Source organism: Pan troglodytes, chromosome 20 (assembly GCF_028858775.2).
Source record: "Pan troglodytes isolate AG18354 chromosome 20, NHGRI_mPanTro3-v2.0_pri, whole genome shotgun sequence".
NCBI lineage: Eukaryota > Metazoa > Chordata > Mammalia > Primates > Hominidae > Pan > Pan troglodytes.
In genome coordinates, this window is record NC_072418.2 from 58,890,468 (window position 1) to 58,915,356 (window position 24,889).

Below are 24,889 nucleotides of genomic sequence, written 5' to 3' on the forward strand. Positions count from 1 at the left end.
GAAAAAAAATTTTTTTTTTTGAGACGGAGTCTCTCTCTGTCACCCAGGCTGGAGTGCAGTGGTGTGATCTCGGCTCACTGCAACCTCCACCTCACAGGTTCAAGCAATTCTCTGCCTCAGCCTCATGAGTAGCTGGGATTATAGATGCCCACCACCATGTCTGGCTAATTTTTGTATTTTTAGCGGAGATGGGGTTTCAACACCTTGGCCAGGCTGGTCTCGAACTCCTGACCTCAGGTGATCCACCCACCTCGGCCTCCCAAAGTGCTGGGATTACAGGCATGAGCCACTGCGCCTGGCCTGATTTTTTTTTTTGATGCATAATAACTGTATGTATTTATGGAAAGGGGAGCAGGGAGGAGGGATAAAGAGGTTGGTTCGTGGGTATTGGAAAGGGAAGAGGGAATGAGATAGAAGATGCCCCACTGCTGCCTTTGAAGAAGGAGGAAGGAGCAAAAATCCAAGGATGGCATGTGGCTTCTAGAAGCTGGAGAAGGCCAGGAAACAGATTTTCCCCCTAGAGTCTCCAGAAGGAAACAGCCCTGCCAACACCTCAATTTTAGTCCAGTGATCTTAGCCCATTTCAGGCTTCTAGCCTCCCTAACTGAATGTTTTATCTTAAAAATACTGTGTTGTCGGCCAGGTGCGGTGACTCCCACCTGAAGTCCCAACACTTTGGGAGGCTGAGGCAGGTGGATCACGAGGTCAAGAGATCGAGACCATCCTGGCCAACATGGTGAAACCCCGTCTCTACTAAAAATACAAAAATTAGCCGGGCGTGGTGGCAGGTGCCTGTAGTCCCAGCTACTCGGGAGGCTGAGGCAGGAGAATTGCTTGAACCTGGGAGGCGGAGGTTGCAATGAGCCGAGATCGTGCCACCGCACTGCAGCCTGGGTGACAGGGTGAGACTCTGTCTCAAAAAAAAAAAAAAAAAAAATACTGTGTTGTCTTAAGCCACCAAATTCATGGTAAATTCGTCACACTAGTACAACAACTCACAATTCTTCTTTCCAGGATTATGTCTATAGCTCCCTACCCTTGTTCTCAGTAGGAGAGCCAGCCAGAAGAATCCTTCTAAAAATTATAGCCATCCCACGCCAGTCCAATCAGGTCCTGTGTGACCTCTTGAGATCACCTCCACTGTCTTCCTCTTGCCCATTCACCTCCACTCACCCTGGTCCTGCTGTTTCTCAACAGCTCCAGGCACGTCCTGGCCATAGGGTGGTGGTCCTTGCCCTTCTGTCTGGAACTCATCTGATAGCCACACAGCCCATTCCGTGACCTCTTACCTCCTCCTCTCCTCCAAGCTTTTGCTCAGACATCCCTGCTTCAGTGAGCCCTTTCGTCAGCCTGTTACAAATCGCAGTAGGCTATTTCTCACTTCCTGTTCTCTCTCTTGCCTCTCCTTTTTCCCATGGTGTGTATAGTCTTCCATCGCATCAGTGTGCTCCCATGGGCATGCACACATAAATAAACTTCTGTTTGCTGTGCTTTTGTGAATCTGTCTTTCATGACCCCAATGTACAAGCCTCCAGCCAATGAATCTAAGATCAATAAAGGGACAGAGAAAAGCTTTTCCTCCCCTACACTTTATCTTCATTCACTGAAATGTTAGCCACATGAGGACAATTTTTTTGTGTATCTTTTGCTCACCAATGTATCCCCAGTGCCAAAAATAGAGAGTTTGGCATAATATTTGACACTGGGATATTTCAGTGAGTAAATCCAGAAGGACTGTGTTATGAACTGAATGTCTGCGTCCCCCCAAAATCCACAGGCTGAAACTCTAACCACCAAGGTAACGGTAGAAGAAGGCAGGGACTTTGGGAGGTGATTAACTCATGGGGCCAGAGCCCTCATGACTGGGACACCAGCCCTTATGAAAGAGCCTCCAGAGAGCTCCCACACCCCTTCCTCCATGTGAGGAGGACACAGCAAGAAGGTGCTCTCTATGAACCAGGAAGCTGCCCTCACCAGACACTAAATCTGCCAACCCCTTGATCTTGGACTTCCAGCCCCCAGAGCAGTGAGAAATCAATGTCTGTTTTTACTAAGCCACCCAGTGTATGGTATTTGTTATGGCAGTCCAAACAGACTAAGACAGACTGGCTTGTGCACACACCATCTCACATGTGCAAGTGTATCTGTAAGGTGCAGTTTTTTTGTTGTTTTTGTTTTTGTTTTGTTTTGTTTTTTGAGACAGGGTCTCACTCTGTCGCCCAGGCTGGAGTGCAGTGGCGCAATCTTGGCTCACTGCAAGCTCCGCCTCCCGGGTTCACGCCATTCTCCTGCCTCAGCCTCCCAAGCAGCTGGGACCACAGGCATCTGCCACCACGCCCGGCTAAGTTTTTGTATTTTTAGTAGAGACAGGGTTTCACCGTGTTAGCCAGGATGGTCTCGATCTCCTGACCTTGTGATCCGCCCACCTCGGCCTCCCAAATTGCTGAGATTACATGCGTGAGCCACCACGCCTGGCCTTTTTTGTTTTTGTTTTTTTCTGAGATGGAGTCTCGCTCTGTTGCCCAGGCTGGAGTGCAGTGGTGGGATCTCGGCTCACTCACTGCAAACTCCCCCTCTTGGTTTCAAGTGATTCTCCTGCCTCAGCTTCCCAAGTAGCTGGGACTACAGGTGCATGCCACCATGCCCAGCCAATATTTGTATTTTTTTTTTTTTTAAGTAGAGACGGGTTTTCACCATGTTGGCCAGGATGGTCTCGATCTCTTGACCTCGTGATCCTCCCACCTCAGCCTCCCAAAGTGCTGAAATTACAGGCATGAGCCACCACACCCGGCCTCAGGTTGCAGTTTTAGAAGTAGAACTGCTGAATTCCATGGCAGTGCACACGATTGGTAGATATTGTGAAAAGGCCTTTCAGATAGGTTCCCCCTGCTTATGTTCCCTTCAGCAGTGAATGAAAGTAAAGCAAAACGATGATGTAACTGCCAACATCCTCCCTTGCCCTGCAAATTTCTTTTCTTTTCCTTTCTTTCTTTCTTTTCTTTTTTTTTTTTTTTTCTTTTTTGAGACAGGGTCTTGCTCTATCACCCTGGCTGGAGTGCAGTGGCATGATATCCACTCATTGCAACCTCTGCCTCCTGGGTTCAAGCAATTCTCTTGCCTCAGCCTCCCGAGTAGCTGGGATTACAGGCACCCGCCACCACGCCCGGCTAATTTTTGTCTTTTTAATAGAGGCAGGGTTTCACCATGTTGGCCAGGCTGGTCTGGAACTCCTGGCCTGAAGTGATCCACCTGCCTTGGCATCCCAAAGTGCTGGGATTACAGGCGTGAGCCACCGCACCCAGCCAGTCCTGCAAATTTCTTAAAGCTGCAGCTCACTGTGGCTGGAACGTGGTCAGCAGTGGTCATGGAATAAGTAGAGGTAGAAAATGTGTGACTGTGTTAGGCTCCTCCGTGCAGCGCCACCCACTGGATTGGAGGAGCACTAGCAAGAGTCAGCCACCCAGGAGCATATCACCTTTGTCCTGGGACCAAGCCCAGCTACTCTGGACCCAAGGGAGGACTGAGTCAATTAAACAAGTTTATCCAGAGGTTTGGGTGTCACAATGTGCACATGTACCCTAAAACTTAAAGTATAATAAAAAATAAAAAATAAAAATAAAAAAAAATAAAAAAATAAAAAAAAAAAATAAGAGGGAGAAGTGTTAAATAAGAAGCTATTGGCCAGGTACAGTGGCTCACACCTGTAATCCCAGCACTTTGGGAGGCTGAGATGGGTGGATCACTTGAGGTCAGGAGTTTGAGACCAGCCTGGCCAACATAGTGAAACCCCGTCTATACTAAAAATACAAAAAAATTAGCCAGGCGTGGTGGCAGGTGCCTGTAATCCCAGCTACTCGGGGGGCTGAGGCAAGAGAATCGCTTGAACCCGGGAAGTGGAGGTTGCAGTGAGCCGAGATCACACCACTGCACTCCAGCCTGGGAAACAGAGTGAGACTCTGTCTCTAAGTAAATAAATAAATAATAAATAAATAAACTATTATTGGAAGTTGGGGCAGGGGGGACAAAAATACACCCATGATCCTTTTTATTTTATTTCTTTTTTACATTTCTTTTAGATACAGGGGTACATGTGCAAGTTTGTTATATAGGCAAACGTGTTATGGGGGTGGGTTTGTTGTACAGGTTATCTCATCACCCAGGTATTAATCCCAGTACCCATTAGTTATTTTTCCTAATCTTCTCCCTCCTCCCACCCTCCAGCCTCTAGCAGACTCCAGTGTGTGGTGTTCCCTCTATGTGTCCATGTGTTCTCATCATTTAGCTACCACTTATAAATGAGAACATGTGGTATTTGGTTTCCTGTTCCTGTGTTAGTTTGCTAAGGAATAATGGTCTCCGGCTCCATCTATGTTCCTGCAAAAAAGAATGATCTCATTCTTTTTTATGGCTGCATAGTATTCCATGGTGTTTATGTACCATATTTTTTTATCCGGTCTATCACTGATGGGCATTTAGGTTGATTCCATGACTTTGCTATTGTGAATAGTGCTGCAATGAACATACACAGGCATGTGTCTTTATAATAGAATGATTTATATTCCTTTGGATATATATCCAGTAATGGGATTGCTGAGTTGAATGGTAGTTCTCTTCTTAGGTCTTTGAGGAGTTGCCCCACTGTCATCCAGAGTAGTTGAACTAATTTACACTCCCACACACAGTGTATAAGTGTTCCTTTTTCTCTGCAACTTCACCAGCATCTGTTATTGCTTGACTTTTTAATAATCACCATTCTGACTGGTGTGAGATGACATCTTGTTGTGGTTTTGATTTGCATCTCTCTAATACATGATCCATTTTTTAAGAATAAAAACTTTGTTGAATTTGAGATCACTTTTAATCTAATGGAGCCTTCTAACCAACCATATATTTTCTAGATTTTAGCTTCACTGAATTATTTTACCTGCTTCTAATTTTTCTTTTCACTAAACCTTTTGTGAAGGCTTTGATATTTTGCTTGCCTCTTCCCCAAAAGAAGTCATAGAGAATAAAAACTACAAACAATCCATTAGTCTAATGGACTAATCCCAAACATTCAATGCATCTTCAGTTTTTCCACAGGGCAGAGAATCTTTGAGGAAAGGAGGTAAAGGGAGTACCCGGCACGCAGAATACCTGCCAAGTAAGCATTACACTAATCTATCTTCTTGGGTAGTGTTTTCATCTTCTTGTTTTATCGTTTTATGTCTCCACAGGTCTCGTGTTTCTCTCTTCCAATCGGTTGTCTTTATCGTGGACACTGAGGTGTTCTCTGCCTTGACTAAAGATGAGTGACGTGAATCCACCCTCTGACACCCCCATTCCCTTTTCATCCTCCTCCACTCACAGTTCTCATATTCCGCCCTGGACATTCTCTTGCTACCCCGGCTCCCCATGTGAAAATGGGGTCATGCTGTACATGAGAAACGTGAGCCATGAGGAGCTACAACGGTTCAAGCAGCTTTTACTGACTGAGCTCAGTACTGGCACCATGCCCATCACCTGGGACCAGGTCGAGACAGCCAGCTGGGCAGAGGTGGTTCATCTCTTGATAGAGCGTTTCCCTGGACGACGCGCTTGGGATGTGACTTCGAACATCTTTGCCATTATGAACTGTGATAAAATGTGTGTTCTAGTCCGCAGAGAGATAAATGGTGAGTGTTGATCTGGTGGATAAAGTGGGGGTGGGCTTGGCTGCTGGGCAGCTAAACTACTCTAGTCGCCACCCCTATCACTTATCGGCCTTCTGAGCAAGAAAGCAAACAGTGGAGGAAGATAATGGATCTAACCCAAAGGCAAAGACTGTCATACGGGCATTTTTTTAATTTTATTTTTCTGAGATGGGGTTTCGCTCTTCTTGCCCAGGCTGAAGTGCAATGGCACAATCTCGGCTCACTGCAAACCCCGCCTCCCAGGTACAGGTGATTCTCCTGCTTCAGCCTCATGAGTAGCTGGGATTACAGGCACCCACCACCATGCCTGGGTAATTTTTTTTTATTTTTAGTAGAGACGGGGTTTCACCATGTTGGCCAGGCTGGTCTCGAACTCCTGACCTCAGGTAATCCGCCTGCCTTGGCCCCCCAAAGTGCTGGGATTGCAGGCATGAGCCACCACGCCCAGCCCATATGGGCCTATATTTTAAAAACTTAACTGAATACTGCTTATATGAGGTGAATGTTAAATGAAGTCATAGAGAAGTAGGAAGTAAAATAGTGGAAAAGCATATGCTATGGAAACAGTAAGCAGAAGAAAGCTGGTATAGCTATGGTGATGTCAGGAGTGCTATATTTAAAGCAAGAAGGTTAAAGACTTTAAAAGGCCATTTCGCAGCAACAAAGGGTGAATCCCACTGGAGGATATTGTAATCCAAAACCTCATCTTCAATATGTATAAAGCAGAGCTGGACTACAGTCGTCCCCTTATCCAAGGTTTTGCTTTCTGAAGTTTGGGTTGATCATGGCCAAAAATAGATGAGTACAGTACAGTGAGATATTCTGAGACAGAGAGAGACCACATTTACATACCATTTATGATAGTATAGTATTATAATTGTTCTATTTCATTATTACTGTTAATCTCTTACTGTACCTAATTTATAATTAAAACTTTTATCATAGATCGGTATGTATTTTTTTTTCTATTTTGAGATGGAGTCTTCATTCTGTCACACAGGCTGGAGTGCAGTGGTGTGATCTCAGCTCACTGCAACCTCCACCTCCCAGGTTCAAGCAATTCTCATGCCTTACCCTCCCCAGTAGCTGGGATTACAGGTGCGCACCACCACGCCCAGCTAATTTTTGTATTTTTAGTAGAAACGGGGTTTCACCATGTTGGCCAGGCTGGTTTCAATTCCTGACCTTAGGTGATTTGCCTGCCTCGGCCTCCCAAAGTGCTGGAATTACAGGTGTGAGCCACCACGCCCGGCCTAGATATGTATTTAAAAAAATCAGTATCCACATGGTTCAGTACTATCCACAGTTTCAGATATCCACCAGGGATCTTGGAACATAGACCCTGCAGAGAAGGGGGGACTACTGTATTGAAGGAAAATACACCAATCCAGAAACATGATAGGAGCTGTGAACCCGCCTCTCCCAATAGCTGATATTACAAGTAGTCAGTCTCATTGGTAAGAATGGAGAAGACGTCAGCTCCACAATTTTAAACATAAACAACAGGAGAGTGGGTGCCCTATGTCTCCTTAGCCACTGGCACCCCAACAGCTGGCTCAGCACCTAGCATGTCATAGGTGCTCAAATATTAGATGGCTAGAGAGTAATTGATTGTGAAAAGGGACTTTCTTTTGATAAGGCAGCCTAGGAAGTCCTCTTTGAGGAAATGATGCTAAGGTTGAGACGTAACACAGGAGGAAATAGCTCATGATGTGAAAAGGAGAGAGAGTCACCAGAAAAGAAAATCAGAGGGGATGGAAACCCCGTGACCCAGTGGTAGAGAAAATCTCAGTGTTAAACAGAAAATGTTAATATTTACGAAAACCTGATGAAAAATACACAGAGAGGCCAGGCACGGTGGCTCACGCCTGTAATCCCAGCACTTTGGGAGGCAGAGGTGGGCGGATCACCCAAGGTCAGGAGTTCGAGACCAGCCTGGCCAACATGGTGAAACCCGGTCTCTACTATCTACTAAAAGTACAAAAAAAAAAAAAAATAGCTGGGCGTGGTGACGGATGCCTGTAATCCCAGCTATTCGGGAGGCTAAGGCAAGAGAATTGCTTGAACCCAGGAGGCAGAGGTTGCAGAGGGCTTAGATCATGCCACTGCACTCCAGCCTGGGTGACAAAAGCAAAACTCCATCTCAAGAAACACACACACACACACACACACACACACACACACAGAGACACAGAGACACACATACGCAGTTGATCCTCATTATTCATGGATTCTGTATTCGTGAATGTGCCTACTCATTAAAATGTATTCGTAACCCCCAAATCAATAGTTACAGTGCTTTCAAGATCATTCCCAGACAGCAACGCAGCAAAAAAATCGAGCTGACCTCCTAGCCAGTCAAATAAGGTGATGCTCTGCCTTCTGGCTTTAGCTCTCACCCTGTAAGCCGGTATCATTTCCACGCCTATTTGGTGCCACACTTTTGTGCTTTGAGTTGGTGGTTTTGCTGTTTAAAATAGCACCCAGGCCGGGCACGATGGCTCACGCCTATAATCCCAGCACTTTGGGAGGCCGAGGCGGGAGGATCATGAGGTCAGGAGTTTGAGACCAGCCTGACTAACATGGTGAAACCGCATCTCTACTAAAAATACAAAAATTAGCCGGGCGTGGTGGCACACGCCTGTAGTCCCAGCTACTCGGGAGGCTGAGGCAGAAGAATCGCTTGAACCCAGGAGACAGAGGTTGCAGTGAGCTGAGATCACACCACTGCACTCCAGTCTGGGTGACAGAGTGAGACTTAGTCTCAAAAAAAATAAGAATAAAAATAAAAATAAAAATGGTACCCAAAACTAGTGCTGATGTGCCTTTCCATGTTCCTCAGGGCAAGAAGGCCATGCTGTGCCTTAGGGAGAAAATACACGTGTTAGCTGAGCTTCCTTCAGGCAGGATTTATCAGTGTGGTTGACCATGAGCTCAATGTTAATTAATCAGCAATATATACTAAATAAGGTGTCTTTAAACAAAAACACATGTAAAACAAGTTTTTATATTGATCAGTCGATGAAAATGTTGTAACCAGAGACTAGCAGGAAACAAACCTTGTGTTTTCCTGGAGGCAATGGTTCAGTATTAGTGAATTTGGTGTTCACAAGAATTTTATAGACGAGAACTACCACACATAACAAGAATCAATGACTATATGTGTATGTGTATGTAGAGATATACACGTGTATGTACACATATATGCACACATACATAGATATTAAGCTAGAAGTTCCTTGGTATCCATGGGGGATTGGTTCCAGGCTCTCCCTCAAGGGTACTGAACAAATTCATGGGTGCTCAACTCCTTCATGTAAAATGGCATAGTATTTGCATAGAACCTATACACATCCTCCCGCAGACTTAAAATCACTCTAAATTACTTATAATACCCAACACAATGTAAATGCTATGTAAATAGTTGTTATCCTGTATTGGGTTTTTTATTTTTTTTGAGACAAGGTCTTACTCTATTACCCAGGTTGGAGTGGAGTGGTATGATCATGGCTCCCTTCAGCCTCTGCCTCCTGAGCTCAAGCAATCCTCCTGCCTCAGCCTCCTGAGTGGTTAGGACTATAGGCATGCCACCATGCCTGGCTAATTATTTTTTATTTTTTTAGTAGAGTTGAGGTCTTGCTATGTTGCCCAAGCTGGTCTCGAACTCCTTGGCTCAAGCAATCCTCCTGCCTCAGCCTCCCAAAGTGCTGGGATTACAGGCGTGAGCCACAGTGCCCAGCCTTGTATTGGTTTTTTAATTGTATTATTTTATTGTTGTATTTTTATTGGGTTTTTAGTTTATGTTCCATCCTCAGTTGGTTGATCCCACCGATGTAGATCCCATGGTAATGAAAGGCCGAGTGGACGTATAGATACACCCCTACGTAGATATTAAACTGTGTATGGATTTTACATACACATGTGTGTGTATGAGTATGTGTGTATTTATATTTCTCCCTCAGTGTCTGGCTGGGCTATCCATTTATAACATGTTTTTGAACACCTTACTCAATGCATTGTAGAACAACACCTTTTCTCATTTCCTAAAATTGCTGTGATAGAGATAGATCTAGGTGATTTTCTTCTCCCTGAACGGAGGTGGTGAGAGGATGAGACTCTGAAGCCATGTGGCCGCTTTTGTCCTAAAAAGGCCATTGGCTCCATGCTGTTTCCCTGCTACCAAGATCTTATCATTCCCGTGGAACAGCCTCCTTTTTTCTGTTCCAGCCATTCTACCTACCTTGGAACCAGAGGACTTGAATGTGGGAGAAACACAGGTGAATCTGGAGGAAGGAGAATCTGGTATGTGCCTGTATCACAGCAGACCCTGGTGAAAACATGGGCTATGGACTGGGATGAGCTGCTCAGTTGCTAAGGCAAGGCAGATTTTAAGTTACCATGTCCAGTGTTTCTTCTACAATCAGAATCAACATGGCGAAACTCTGTCTCTACTAAAAACACAGAAACTAGCCGGGTGTGGTGGCAGGTGCCTGTAGTCCCAGCTACTTGGGAGGCTGAGTGAGAAGAATTGCTTGAACCGGGGAGGCGGAGGGTTGCAGTGAGGTGAGATCACGCCACTGCACTCTTGGGTGACAGATTGAGACTCCATCTCAAAAAAATAATAAAATAAAAAAACAGACACAAACCATTGGCTCAGCGGTCCCCAACCCCCGGGCCATGGACTAGTACCAGTCTGTGGCCTGTTAGGAACTGGGCCACACAGCAGGAGGTGAGTGGCAGGGAGCAACCAAAGCTTCATCTGTATTTACAGCTGCTCCCTATTGCTCACATTACCTCCTGGGCTCTGCCTCCTGTCAGATCAGCAGTGGCATCAGATTCTCATAGGAGTGCAAACCCTCTCGTGAACTGTGCATGCGAGGGATCTAGGCTGTGCTCTCCTGAGAATCTAATGCCTGATCCGTCACCGTCTCCCATCACCCCTGGATGGGACCATCGAGTTGCAGGAAAACAAGCTCAGGGCTCCCAGTGACTCTACATTATACTGAGTTGTATAATTATTTCATTACATATTATAATGTAATAATAATAGAAATAAAGTACACAATAAACGTAATGCACTTGAATTATCCCAAAACCATCCCCCACCACCTGGTCCATGGAAAACTTGTCTTCCACTTGGGGACCACTTCAATAGAGTGTGTCTCTATTTCTCTCTTTCTTTCTTTTTTTTTTTTTTTTTTTTTTTTTTGAGACGGAGTCTCGCTCTGTCGCCCAGGCTGGAGTGCAGTGGCACGATCTCAGCTCACTGCAACCTTCTGCCTCCCAGGTTCAAGTGATTCTACTGCCTTAGCCTCCTGAGTAGCTGGGATTACAGGCACATGCCACCACGCCCAGCTAACTTTTGTATGTTTAGTAGAGATGGGGTTTCACCATGTTAGCCAGGCTGGTCTCAAACTCCTAACCTCGTGCCCGCGTTGGCCTCCCAAAGTGCTGGGATTGCAGGCGTAAGCCACTTTGCCTGGCTTTTTTTTTTTTTTTTTTTTTTAAAGACAGAGTCTCACTCTGTCACCCACGCTGGAGTGCAGTGGCGCAATCTTGGCTCACTGCAACCTCTGCCGCCTGGATTCAAGCAATTCTCCTGCCTCCACCTCCTGAGTAGCTGGGATTACCAGCGTGTGCACCACCATGCCCGGCTAATTTTTGTATTTTTAGTAGAGACAGGGTTTCACCATGTTGTCCAGGCTGGTCTTGAACTCCTGACCCCAAGTGATCCACCATCCTCAGCCTCCCAAAGTGCTGGGATTACAGGTACAAGCCGCCACACCCGGCCCTCCCAAGTATTTCTGATTTGAATGGAGATAACACGGCTAACACTACAGCAGCTATCTTCTATCTGTGAGGCAAGAAATACAAAGAAAGGGCTGAGAGAATCGTGATGCTGCTGGACCTGAAACTATGGCGCCACTGAACCTAATTTCAACAGCTTTACGCCTGCCATACTTCTCACGTAGAAAGCAGTCCTTGTTTTGTTTAAGCTACTTCAAGCTGAGTTTTCTGTTCGTTGGTGCTTCCTAGTTGACACAGCAGTATCAGGAAAGGTTATTTCATTTATGCAAGGGCATCACGGGGCTTCACGTAGACATTGAGACTGGTTTTCTTATTGCTCTATTAGTTCTTGCGATTCACTCTGATGTCATACCCTTTATTTCTCCCATCTCACAAATCTAGGTAAAATACGGCGGTATAAATCAAATGTGATGGAAAAGTTTTTCCCCATATGGGACTTTACGACTTGGCCTGGAAACCAGAGGGACTTCTTCTACCAAGATGTACACAGGCACGAGGAGTACTTACCATGTCTGCTTCTGCCCAAAAGACCCCAGGGTAGACAGCCCAAGACCGTGGTCATACAGGGAGCTCCTGGGATCGGAAAAACAATCCTGGCCAAAAAGGTGATGTTTGAGTGGGCCAGAAACAAGTTCTACGCCCACAAGCGCTGGTGTGCTTTCTACTTCCATTGCCAAGAGGTGAACCAGATGACAGACCAGAGCTTCTCCGAGCTGATTGAGCAAAAGTGGCCTGGATCTCAGGACCTCGTGTCAAAGATTATGTCCAAACCCGACCAACTTCTGCTGCTCTTGGATGGCTTTGAGGAGCTCACATCTACCCTCATTGACAGACTGGAGGACCTGAGTGAAGACTGGAGGCAGAAATTGCCTGGGTCTGTCCTACTGAGCAGTTTGCTGAGCAAAACGATGCTTCCAGAGGCCACGCTACTGATCATGATAAGATTTTCCTCTTGGCAGACATGCAAGCCCTTGCTGAAATGTCCCTCTCTCATAACCCTTCCGGGGTTTAATACGATGGAAAAAATCAAGTATTTCCAGATGTATTTTGGACACACAGAGGAGGGAGACCGAGTCTTGAGTTTCGCCATGGAAAACACCATTCTCTTCTCCATGTGCCGGGTCCCTGTGGTTTGCTGGATGGTCTGCTCTGGTCTGAAACAGCAAATGGAGAGAGGAAACAATCTCACACATGCATGTCCAAATGCCACCTCTGTGTTCGTCCGGTATATTTCTAGCTTGTTTCCCACCAGAGCTGAGAACTTTTCCAGAAAGATCCACCAAGCACAACTGGAAGGTCTGTGTCACTTGGCCGCAGACAGCATGTGGCACAGGAAATGGGTGTTAGGTAAAGAAGATCTTGAGGAAGCCAAGCTGGATCAGACGGGAGTCACCGCCTTCCTTGGCATGAGTATTCTTCGGAGAATTGCAGGTGAGGAAGACCACTATGTCTTTACCCTCGTGACTTTTCAGGAATTTTTTGCGGCCTTGTTTTATGTTCTCTGTTTCCCACAAAGACTCAAAAATTTTCATGTGTTAAGCCACGTGAATATCCAGCGCCTGATAGCGAGTCCCAGAGGAAGCAAAAGCTATCTCTCTCACATGGGACTTTTCTTATTCGGTTTTCTGAACGAGGCCTGCGCTTCGGCCGTGGAACAGTCATTCCAATGCAAGGTGTCTTTCGGTAATAAGAGGAAACTGCTGAAAGTCATACCTCTGTTGCATAAATGTGACCCACCTTCTCCGGGCAGTGGGGTCCCGCAGTTATTCTACTGTCTGCATGAAATCCGGGAGGAAGCCTTTGTAAGCCAAGCCCTAAATGATTATCATAAAGTTGTCTTGAGAATTGGCAACAACAAAGAAGTTCAAGTGTCTGCTTTTTGCCTGAAGCGGTGTCAATATTTGCATGAGGTGGAACTGACCGTCACCCTGAACTTCATGAACGTGTGGAAGCTCAGCTCCAGCTCCCCTCCTGGCTCTGAGTAAGTGCTTCGGTCCCTCCTTGGGCAGCCCGTCCTACCCGGGGGTCTTGACTATGGTCTCCCGGGTGTTTAGGGGGTCAATCTGCAAACCTTTCTGATCTCTTTCCTAGCCTAGTTTGCACAGTACTTCTGTTGTTTTGTTTTGTTTTGTTTTTTGAGACAGAGTCTCACTCTGTTGCCCAGGCTGGAGTGCAGTGGTGCAATCTCAGCTCACTGCAAACTCTGCCTTCTGGGTTCAAGCGATTCTCCTGCCTCAGCCTCCCGAGTAGCTAGGATTACAAATGCATGCCACTGCACCCGGCTAATTTTGGCATTTTTAGTAGAGATGGGGTTTCACCATGTTGGCCAGGCTGGTCTCAAACTCCTGACCTCAGGTCATCCGCCCACCTCGGCCTCCCAAATTGCTGGGATTACAGGCATGAGCCATCGTACGCAGCCAGTACTTCTGTTTTGAAACAAACATATGTCTACAGTGATACATGTTTGTTTTACAAACTGTCCCAGTTTGTTTAGGATTAAGGAGATTTCTCAGACCCAGGACTTTGTTTTACTGCCAGGACTGAAGATGTTCCTGGGATATAGGACTTTCCGTGCTAAACCTGGGAGAATACTGGGCAAAATGGGATCCCTTGTTCACCCTCCCTCCCTCTGTGCTGCATGCCCATAAAGATGGGACCTTGCTTCTTCTATCACTCCTACTTCTGTTTTTGAGACAGGGTCTCTTTCTGTCACCCAGGAGGGCAGTGGTACGATCGTGGCTTACTGCAACCTCAACCTTCTGGGCTCAAAGAATTCTCCCACCTCAGCCTCCCAGGTATCTGGAATCGCAGGCATGCACCACCATGCCGGGCTAATTTTTTATTTTTTTGGAGAGATGAGGTTTCCCTGTGTTACCCAGGCTAATCTTCAACTCCCGGCCTCAAGCAGTCTTCCCACCTTGGCCTCCCAAAGCACTGGAATTACAGGCATGAGCCGCTGCGCCCAGCCTCACTCCTACTTTCGTGTATCAGAAGCTTTTGGTCTCAAGGAAAGTGCTGCTAATGGAACTTAAAGTGATGATGAAGACACCCTGAATCTGTCTTATCCAATACAGGAACCACTGGCCACAGGCAACCACTGAGCTCTTGGAATGTGGCTGGTATGACCGAGTGAATGAACCTTTACATTTTATTTAACTTTACTGAATTTAAATGTAGATAGCTACATGCAGCTAGTAGCTACCATATCAGACAGCACACCTCTAGAGGGTCTTTCTTTCCGTGTAAAAATATCTTTTCCATCTTGAATTAAAAGAAACAAGCTGGGTGCCGTGGTTCATGGCTGTAATCCCAGCACTTTGGGAGGCCGAGGCAGGTGGATCACTTGAGGCCAGGAGTTCGAGACCAGGCTGGCCAACATGGTAAAACCCCGTTTCTACTAAAAACACAAAAATTAGCCAGGCATGGTGGCGGGCACCTGTAATCCCAGCTACTCGGGAGGCTGAGGCAGGAGAATCACTTGAACCCAGGAGGCAGAGGCTGCAGTTAGCCAAGATCGTGCCACTATCTTAAAAAAGAATATATATATATAGCTTATTTTATATATATATATATATATATATATATCATAAGGTTGTTAAACGTGTTAAAATCTACAACACACTGAATAAGTCCAGTCCTTCATTTAGTGCTCAGTAGATACAAACTGTTACCACTCATGTAATTCCTCATCCCCTCCACTCGACCAAAACTCTTCCAGAAGATCTTTATTTTGGCAAATATAATGGATTTCTTTTTCTTAAGAAGTGGCAAAAAGCACTGACTACTCATTTCTTCATATTGGTTGATATTTATTTGGCAATTGCCATATAGCAGACACAATGTCAAGCACTTGCTTTATGTGAATTATTTCTCCCTTCAACTCCATGTTGCACTGGAGGTCAGGTGTATGAAGCACCTTGTCCAAGGTCACACATCTGGTCGAAGCTAAGACGAGCTAAAATTTGACCCCAGTGGCTATGACGAGAAGAGAGAGGCAATTTAGACTGACCCCTGGCAAGAGAGGGGACATTGTCCTTCTGCTGCATAATGGAAATGCCTTCTTCTTCCTTAACTGCTCTGCAAAAAGGAACCACAATCTCTTCCAGATTCCTGTCTTTCCATGAAAGACTGCATAAGTCTTCAGCATATGGATGTGTAGCGCTAATGCTCATCCTAGACATATACTGGGCTAGTGTGTGGATAGATAAGTAAAAGTTGGTCTCTCCTTATGGGATGAGACATTTAAATTTCAAGTAATTTAAGTTCTGTTCCGTTCTTCACCATGACAAGCAGTGTGCAGGGCTCCTCAGCCATGGCTGAGTTTCTCCAGGGCAGAGGTAAGAAAGCTACAGCCAGGAGGCCAAACCTAGCTTTCTGCTTGTTTAGGTAAATACAGTTTGATTGGAGCCCGGCCATGCTTGTGACATATTGTCTGTGAGTGTTAACCACACTGCCACGGCAGGACTGAGTCATTGCCAGGAAATTTACGGCCAGCAAAGCTGAATATATTTGCTACCTGGTCAATTACAGGAAAAATTTGCCAACCCCTGCTCTAGCGTATATTTTTATTTATTGTCTTATTATCTTTTGTAGAGACGGGGGTCTCACTTTGTTACCCAGCCTGGTCTTGATCTCCTGGGCTCAAGAAATCCTCTCGCCTCTGCCTGCCAAAGTGCTGGGATTACAGGTGTGAGCCACCGCGTCCAGCCAGGGCCTATTTTTTGTTTTTTGTTTGTTTGTTTGTTTGTTTTGAGACGGAGTCTCGCTCTATCGCCCAGGCTGGAGTGCAGTGGTGAGGTCTCGGCTCACTGCAACCTCCACCTCCTGGGTTCACGCCATTCTCCTGCCTCAGCCTCCCGAGTAGCTGGGACTACAGGCGCCCACCAACATGCCAAGCTAATTTTTTGTATTTTTAATAGAGACGGGGTTTCACTGTGTTAGCCAGGATGGTCTCGATCTCCTGACCTCGTGATCTGCCTGCCTCAGCCTCCCAAAGTGCTGGGATTACAGGTGTGAGCCACCACGCCCAGCCAGGGTGTATTTTTTGTTTTTTTGTATGTATGTTTGTTTGTTTGTTTGTTTTGAGACAGAGTCTCGCTCTGTCACCCAGGCTGGAGTGCAGTGGCGCGATCTTGGCTCACTGCAAGCTCCGCCTCCCGGGTTCACGCCATTCTCCTGCCTCAGCCTCCCGAGTGGCTGGGACTACAGGTGCCCGCCAGCACACCCGGCTGATTTTTTGTATTTTTTAGTAGAGACAGGGTTTCACCCTGTTAGCCAGAATGGTCTTGATCTCCTGACCTTGTGATCTGCCCACCTCGGCCTCCCAAAGTGCTGGGATTACAGGCGTGAGCCACCGCGCCCGGCCAGGGTGTATTTTTTTTTAAAGGAATTGCTGCATCATGAGATACTCACACATCACATCTCTAACTTTATCAGCATGGATATCACTTCATATTTCTTGGGTATGTCCCTGAACCAAACTGAGGGTCAGGCTGCTTATTCTCACAGCCCAATAACGAGACGCAGATGAACTGGGAAAGAAGAGAGTCTATTTCTGTAACTGGGTACACAGGGAGAAGGCCAAGAAATATCACCAGACAAACTAAAAATTACAAAGTTTTCCAGAGCTTATATGCCTTCTAAGCTATATGTTTACGTGTAAGTGTTCATTCCTCTGAAGACACAAGTGATTAGCGTCTTCTAATCTATAACAAAGGTCTGAGTCCTGAAGACCTCCGTCTGGAGCCTCAGTAAATTTACTTAAACTAGATGGGTCCAGATGCTGGGGTGATTACCCTTATCTTGTCTCCTGCTAAATCATGGAGGCTTGGGGGGTTCCTTCAGACCCCAATAAAACTTGTTTGTGGAGGTCTGGGAGTTTCTTCAGACCCCCAATAAAAACTTGTTTAATCCTGAGTGGGTCCTGATGAGAATTCCTTCATTATCTTGTCATACCTCAAGGCCCAGGAAAGGCCTGGGCAAAACTCTTGGTGGGCTTTTGTTACATTCCAGCCTTTGTGTGAGGGCACTGGCTCTGTCAGCTTTTAATACTTAACTTACCCGCTCAGTCGGTGCTGAAACTGTTGTAACGGAGGCCTGCCTGTTCAGCTGCTAGCGAAACCTGGCCTGCCACAGGTAGAGTGAATTCTGTTCACTCAGATATTGAATGGCTACATCAGACCATGTTTTTTTCATGTCTACTCCCAACTTATGTGGGCAATTCCAACACACTCCACAAAATCACATTCAAGGGGCCCTCCAGTCCCTGAGGACCTTTTATTAGGGAGGGGAATAAACACCAAAGCTTGTTGTTCAACTTGGTGATAACTGTTGGTCACCCGACTAAGACCTCAAGAATCTAAGCGCAGTGAATCACAATGTCTTTCTATGATGCTGCGTAAAGACCTGACATCCGTAGAAATCTTAAGACACGACATATTTCTTTCATGTTGGTTAGTCCATTGATCGCTTTTGTATGGGTTCCTGCAGGGAGTTGATATCATTCCTACTTATTTGCATTTCTATGTATTTGACGGATGTGAAAATGGATGAATCTATTTCATGGGATTTAAATTTTATGCAAAAATTACATGCTAGTGTAAATATTCTAAAAATTGCTTTTTCATCTCATGTGTCTTGGCCATGTCTATACATGCCATTTTCAATGAAGTATTCTTTGAAAAATAGGTGTGCTAGAGATGATTAAACTGTTTCCCCCTTGACATACTTTTGGGTTGCTTTCAACTATTTCTTTTTTTTTTTTTTTTTTTTTGAGACAGAGTCTCACACTGTCACCCCGGCTAGAGTGCAGTGGAACAATCTTGGCTCACTGCAACCTCCGCCTCCCAGGTTCAAGCGATTCTCTTTGCCTCAGCCTCCCAAGTAGCTGGGATTACAGGTGCCCACCACCACAGCTGTATAATTTTTTTGTATTTTTAGTAGAGACAGGGTTTCACTATTTGGCCAGGCTGGTCTCGAACTCCTGGCCTGGTGATCCGCCTGCCTTGGCCTCCCAGAGTGCTGGGATTACAACGTGAGCCACCGTGCCCGGCCGCTTTCAACTATGTCTTTAATGCAACCAACAACAATCTTCACATGTGTATCTTGGTCAGCCTCTCTGAAAGGATTGTATGGGGAAGAATGAAAGAGAAAGTCAGCAGGTCCTTCTACAGCCAAACTACATGCCAATCTAGCTCTGGATTTTTCTTTCTTGTACTCACTGTGTCAAAAAGATTAATTTTTCCTTTATTCTGATCCTATATTTTTTTTAAAAATAAGAATTATATATACACAGGGTAAGAATGTAGGTACAGAATATAATTCAATCTCTGCCCCCCACATAAATCTCATGTAATTAAAAAAGCAATTCCTGGCTAGGCACGGTGATTCACACCTGTAACCCTAGCACTTTGGGAGGCCAAGGCAGGAGGATCGCTTGAGCCCAGGAATTCAAGACCAGCCTGGGTAACATGGAGAATCCCTGTTTCTACAAAAAATACAAAAATCAGTCAGGTGTGGTGGCGTGTGCCTGTAACCCCAGCTCCTCAGGCAGATGAAGTGGATCGCCTGAGCCTGGGAGTTAGAGGCTGCAGCAAGCTGTGTTCAGACCACTATACTCCAGCCTGGGTGGCAGAGTGATACCTTGTCTTAAATATAAATAAATAAAAAATAAAAGCAACTTCCTTTTTTCCAAGTCATGGGAAAATACAGGGCTCTTATTTGTGACCATGGGTCTCCCTGGAATGAAATGAGAAACCTGGTGATGGTTTTTCTGAGTGCTTTATTTAAATGAGGATGTCTTAAAGTCACTAGAGGCCTGTGGCCCTAACCAGGATAGGGAACACCAGCCCTGGGGTTTCCTCGTAGATTTTCTCCAGTTTAACGAAGAGGTGTTTTCTCTCTTCTCCCTTCCATGTAGAGCACCAGAGAGCAATGGGCTGCATCGCTGGTGGCAAGACTTATGCTCTGTGTTTGCAACGAATGATAAGCTGGAAGTCCTGACTATGACCAACAGCGTTTTGGGGCCTCCTTTTCTGACGGCTCTCGCGGCCTCACTGAGGCACCCTCAGTGCAAACTGCAAAAGCTACTGTGAGTATAACACAAATCCCACTGGAAGGAACTTTATGGAGATGGTTTGTTTCCCATCCACTTTCTTCATTCCCTCTCCACTCACACTAGACTTCCAGAAGGCACCCATGTCCAGCCTTGGACGGAGGTGCAGGAGGAGTGAGTCATGGGGTGCGTGGTGAAGGAAACCACACACAGGAGCCAGGCTGACGGCTCGATCTGTCTCTAGTTACTGTTAGCTTGGTGCAAATGCCATTGCAGTTTTTGCCATTAGTGACATTTGCACCAACTTAATAGCTCTGTGTCCTTAAGTGAATGGTGTACACAGTGGGTCACGGAATTCCTGACATCTCCCTGGTGCACTTCAATGCGCCCATCCATAAAATGTTCAGCCCGGTGCTGTGGCTCACGCCTATTCACTTCAGCTCAGGTGTTCGAGACGAGTCCCAGCTACTTGGGAGGCTGAGGTGGGAGGATCACCCGAGCCCAGGAGGCAGAGGTTGCAGTGATGGTGAGCCATGATCTGGCCACTGCACTCCAGCCTGGGTGACAGAGTGAGGCCCTGTCCCAAAACAAACTATAAATAAATAAAATTAAATGATCATCACAACAGAGAGATGAAATGCAGTCCCGCACGCGAAGCCCACAGGACCGTACCTGAAGCGGAATCAGCACACTGTGTAATCCAGGGTGTGGTGGTTACTCTCTGGAGGGACACCGCCTTACAGAAGCCACGTGCGACCCGAGCACTGAGTATGGTTCACCACTGCATTCCTTTGAAGTATTAATATGTACTATTATCCCCCCACCTTTTTTAAAACAGAGTCTCACTTTGTTGTCCAGGCTGGAGTGCAGTGGCTGGATCTCAGCTCACTGCAACCTCCCCCTCCAGGGTTCAAGCAATTCTCCTGCCTCAGCGTGCCGAGTAGCTGGGACTACAGGAATGCACCACCATGCCCGGCTAATTTTTGTATTTTTAGTAGAGATGGGGTTTCACCATGTTGGTCAGGCTGGTTTCGAACTCCTGACCTCAAGTGATCTGCCCTCCTCAGCCTCCCAAAGTGCTGGGATTACAGATGTGACCCACCACGCCCAGCCCCCATTTTTTAGCAAAGTGAGAGCTGGAGAGGTTAAGTGATTTATCTAAGATCCTGTGGCTGACAAGCCTTAGGTAAATCACTCCAATGCAGACAGCCTTAAGCTCATCTTCCCCAACACTCTGTGCTTCTCTAACACACCACTGTTAGCAGGTGCCTGCGTGGGGTAAGCCTCACCAAAGAGGGCACATTTGAACTGGGTTGGGAAGGATGAGATTTACATGGAAGAGGAGAAACACTACTTCATTTTTTTTCCAGGTGGGGTCTTGCTCTCTTGCCCAGGCTGGAGTACAGTGGCATGATCATGGCTCACTGCAACCTTGACCTCCTGAGCTCAAGCAATCCTCCCACCTCAGCCTCTCGAGTAGCTGGGGCCACAGGCATATCCCACCATTGCCCAGCTAATTTTTTTTTTTTATTTTTTGTAGAGACAAGGTCTCCCTAGGTTGCCCAGGCTGGCTTTGAACTGCTGATCTCAAGTGATCCACCTGTCTCAGCCTCCCAAAATGCTGGGATTATAGGTGTGAGCCATTGCACCCAGCCACTATTTTTTATAATGTAAGAGTGAGCGTGTATGCAATGCCCCCCATCTGCTAGGCTATCTTAGGTTCTTTGCACATGAATGCTCTTAAAACTCATCCCAAGCAGTAGGTGTCCCTATTTCACAGATGAAGAAACTGAGGCATGAGGTTACATCGTTACTAAGCAGTAAAATCTGGCTCTAGAATCAGTTCTCTTAGCCACCACTCCATACGCTATCTCTCCAGAGTTTTTAAGATCCAAAAACCCGATAATTCACCGTGTGAACCACTGGCCCCTTCCTTGAAATAAGCCACCAGGCATCACATGGCCCCTGGCCATCATCAGATATATTTTCTCTCCTATTATTGTGATAGTTATTATTCCCTCCTGCTTACTGAGTGCCTACCATGTGACAAGCCATGGGCTGAGAATTTCATGGGATTAATTCTCACAGCCATTCTAAGGAGAAAATGTCGTATGCTCTCCCTTGTAGACCTGAAACTAAACTTTAGAGAGGTTACGTGATTTGTGAAAGATGGTGCAACTAGGGATGTTAAGCTGAGAACTCAGTTCTGAATTCCATGTTGCACAGAACGGGCCCCTCCTTATGGACTGACTGAATGTAGAAGAAATAGCCGGTCGGGCGTGGTGGCTCACGCCGGTAATCCCAGCGCTTTGGGAAGCCAAGGTGGGCGGATTGCCTGAGCTCAGGAGTTCGTGACCAGCCTGGGCAACACGGTGAAACCCTGTCTCTACTAAAAATATAACAATTAGCTTGGTGTGGTGGTGCACATCTGTAATCCCAGCTACTTGGGAGGCTGAGGCAGGAGAATTGCTTGAACCTGGGAAGTGGAGGTTGCAGTGAGCCGAGATTGCGCCACTGCACTCCAGCCTGGGTAACAAAGCAAGACTCTGTCTCAAAAAAAAAAAAAAAAAAGAACTAGTTAGCCACCTCCATTGTGGTGATGGCATCACGAATATATGCATAGTCCAAACTCATCAAATTGTATATGTTAAATATATGCAGGTTTTTTAATATCAAATCAATTATACCTCAAGAAAACTGTTTTTAAACAACTAATTAGAAAGAAAGAGATTCAGCAGTGAACATAAGCATTAGAGGTGCAAGGCAAATCTGTGTCCCTGGTTTTAGAAAAGGCGTGTGATGGCCAGGAGTGGTGGCCCATGACTGTAGTCCCAACACTTTGGGAGGCTGAGCCAGTAGGATCACTTGAGGCCAGGAGTGGAAGAGCAGCCTGGACAATATAGTGAGACCCCATATCTACAAAAATTTTTCAAAAAAGAAAGTAGATCAGAAAGTTGAGCTTTGTAGGCCGGGTGTGGTGGCTTATGCCTGTAATCCCAGCACTTTGGGAGGCCAAGGCAGGCAGATGACTTGAGGTCAGGAGTTCAAGACCAGCCTGGCCAACATAATAAAATCCCGTCTCTATTAAAAATACAAAAATTAGCCAGGCATGGTAGTGGGTGCCTGTAGTTCCAGCTACTTGGGAGGCTGAGGCAGGAGAATCACTTGAACCTGGGAGGCAGAGGTTACAGTAGGCTGAGATCGCACCACTGCACTCCAGCCTGGGCAACAGAGTGAGACTCCATCTCACAAGAAAAAAAAAAAAGCTGAGCCTTGTTATTAAAATAAAGAAATATAAATAAAAATTTTAAAACCAAAAGCATGATTTTAGGAGAGTGCGGGGAAAACCAGTCCTCCGAATCCTTCAGGAATGGGATGACGTTCCCTTTGCTTTAAGAAAGCCTTTGTAGACCTCAGTCCAATCGAATTCTGATCCTGTGAGTCATTTTTTTTTTTAATTTTTTTTATTATACTTTAAGTTCTGGGGTACATGTGCAGAACGTGCAGGTTTGTTACATAGGTATACATGCGCTGTGGTGGTTTGCTGCACCCATCAACTCATCATCTACGTTAGGTATTTCTCCTAATGCTATCCCTCCCCTAGCCCCCCACCCCCCCAGAGGCCCCAGTATGTGATGTTCCCCTCCCTGTGTCCATGTGTTCTCATTGTTGAACTCCCACTTATGAGTGAGAACATGCGGTGTTTGGTTTTCTGTGCTTGTGTTAGTTTGCTGAGAATGATGGTTCCAACCCAAATGCCCATCAATGATAGACTGGATAAAGAAAATGTAGCCATTCATTTAGACTTACAGTTTTCCCAGGATAGGACCTGAATAATCACAGGTTTGTGTCACTCTTTAATGTCTGCGTCCTGAATTCAGTTGTAAACCCCCTGAGAGTGGGACTGCACCTGTCCCACGTGCAGCTTCCGGGAGCCTCGTTTGTGAGGCCGCAGAATTCTACGACTGTGGACGGGACCCTATTCCAAGGAGACGCTCTTCCCTCTCCAGCCTAAGGCGTGTGAATAGCACCATGTTGAACCAGGACTTAATCGGTGTTTTGATGGGGAACCAGCATCTGAGATACTTGGAAATACAACATGTGGAAGTGGAGTCCAAGGCCGTGAAGCTTCTATGCAGGGCGCTGAGATCCCCCCGGTGCCGTCTGCAGTGTCTCAGGTGAGATGTGAGACGGTGGTTAGAGTGGGAACCGGGGTACCCAGATGGTCTTTTCAAGGGCGGTGATGAGAGGCTCAGTTTCCCTCTGTCCTTTCCTTTGATCTGCTGTTGGCTTTGTTCAACTTTAAAAGTACAATTTGAGCCGGGCGTGGTGGCTCACGACTGTAATCCCAGCACTTTGGGAGGCTGAGGCGGGAGGATCACGAGGTAAAGAGACCAGCCTGGCCAACATGGTGAAACTCCATCTCTACTAAAAATACAAAAAATTAGCCGGCGTGGTGGCAGGCTAATCTCAGCTACTGTAATTACGGGCTGTAATCTCAGCTACTCGGGAGGCTGAGGCAGGATAATTGCTTGAGCCCGGGAGGTGGTGGTTGCAGCGAGCCAAGATCGTGCCATTGCACTCCAGCCTGAGCGACAGAGGGCGACTCTGTCTAAAAACAATAAAAATAAAAAGTGCAATTTGACCATGCTCTAGATCCGTCTGATACCAGGAAATCTGAGCCCCAGCTCCTACTGGATTGCAAAAGCTGGATATTTTCTAACTTTTTATTTTAATTTTTGTGAATACATAGTAGGCATATATATTTATGGGGTACGTAAGATGTTTTGGTTCAGGCATGCAATGTAAAATAATCACATCTTGGAGAATGGGAGATCTAGCCCTTCAAACATTTATCCTTTGATTTACAAACAATTGATTTCTACTTTTAGTTATTTTGGAATGTACAATTTATTATTAACTATAGTTCCTCTGTTGTGCTAGCAAATACTAGGTCTTATTCTTTTTCAACCTGTTAACCCGTTTATGCCCAAGGCTGCAATTTTTTGAATTTTTTCAGTCAGAGTTTGGTGATGACCTTGAGCAGTGAGATATAAATAACTCCCAAGTGCTTAGCATTCCAATAATGGAATCCTAGGCATAAATGGTTTTAACCATCCTGACCTTCCCCTGCTCTCCACCCTCCCACTACCCTTCCCAGCCCCCGGTAACCATCCTCCTACTCTCTATGTCCATGAGTTCAATTGTTTTGGTTTTTAGATCCCTCAAATAAGTGAGAACATGCTGTTTGTCTTTCTGTGCCTGGCTTATTTCACTTAACAGAATGGTCTCCAGTTCCATCCATGTCGTTGCAAATGACTGAATCTCATTCTTTTTCATGGCTGAATGGTACTCC

General features: G+C 46.0%; 1 protein-coding gene across 1 annotated transcript in view; it reads left to right on the top strand.

Moving 5' to 3' along the window:
- Positions 1-5,216: 5,216 nt before the first annotated feature.
- The window catches only part of NLRP8 (NLR family pyrin domain containing 8), a 40,018-nt gene continuing 20,345 nt past the window's right edge, over positions 5,217-24,889 (top strand). The window contains exons 1-5 of the mRNA XM_512922.6: positions 5,217-5,654; positions 9,900-9,974; positions 11,862-13,461; positions 19,399-19,569; positions 23,544-23,711. Coding sequence (XP_512922.5) covers positions 5,288-5,654; positions 9,900-9,974; positions 11,862-13,461; positions 19,399-19,569; positions 23,544-23,711 — 2,381 coding nt within the window. The 5' untranslated portion in view covers positions 5,217-5,287. The remainder of the gene's footprint in view (positions 5,655-9,899; positions 9,975-11,861; positions 13,462-19,398; positions 19,570-23,543; positions 23,712-24,889) is intronic.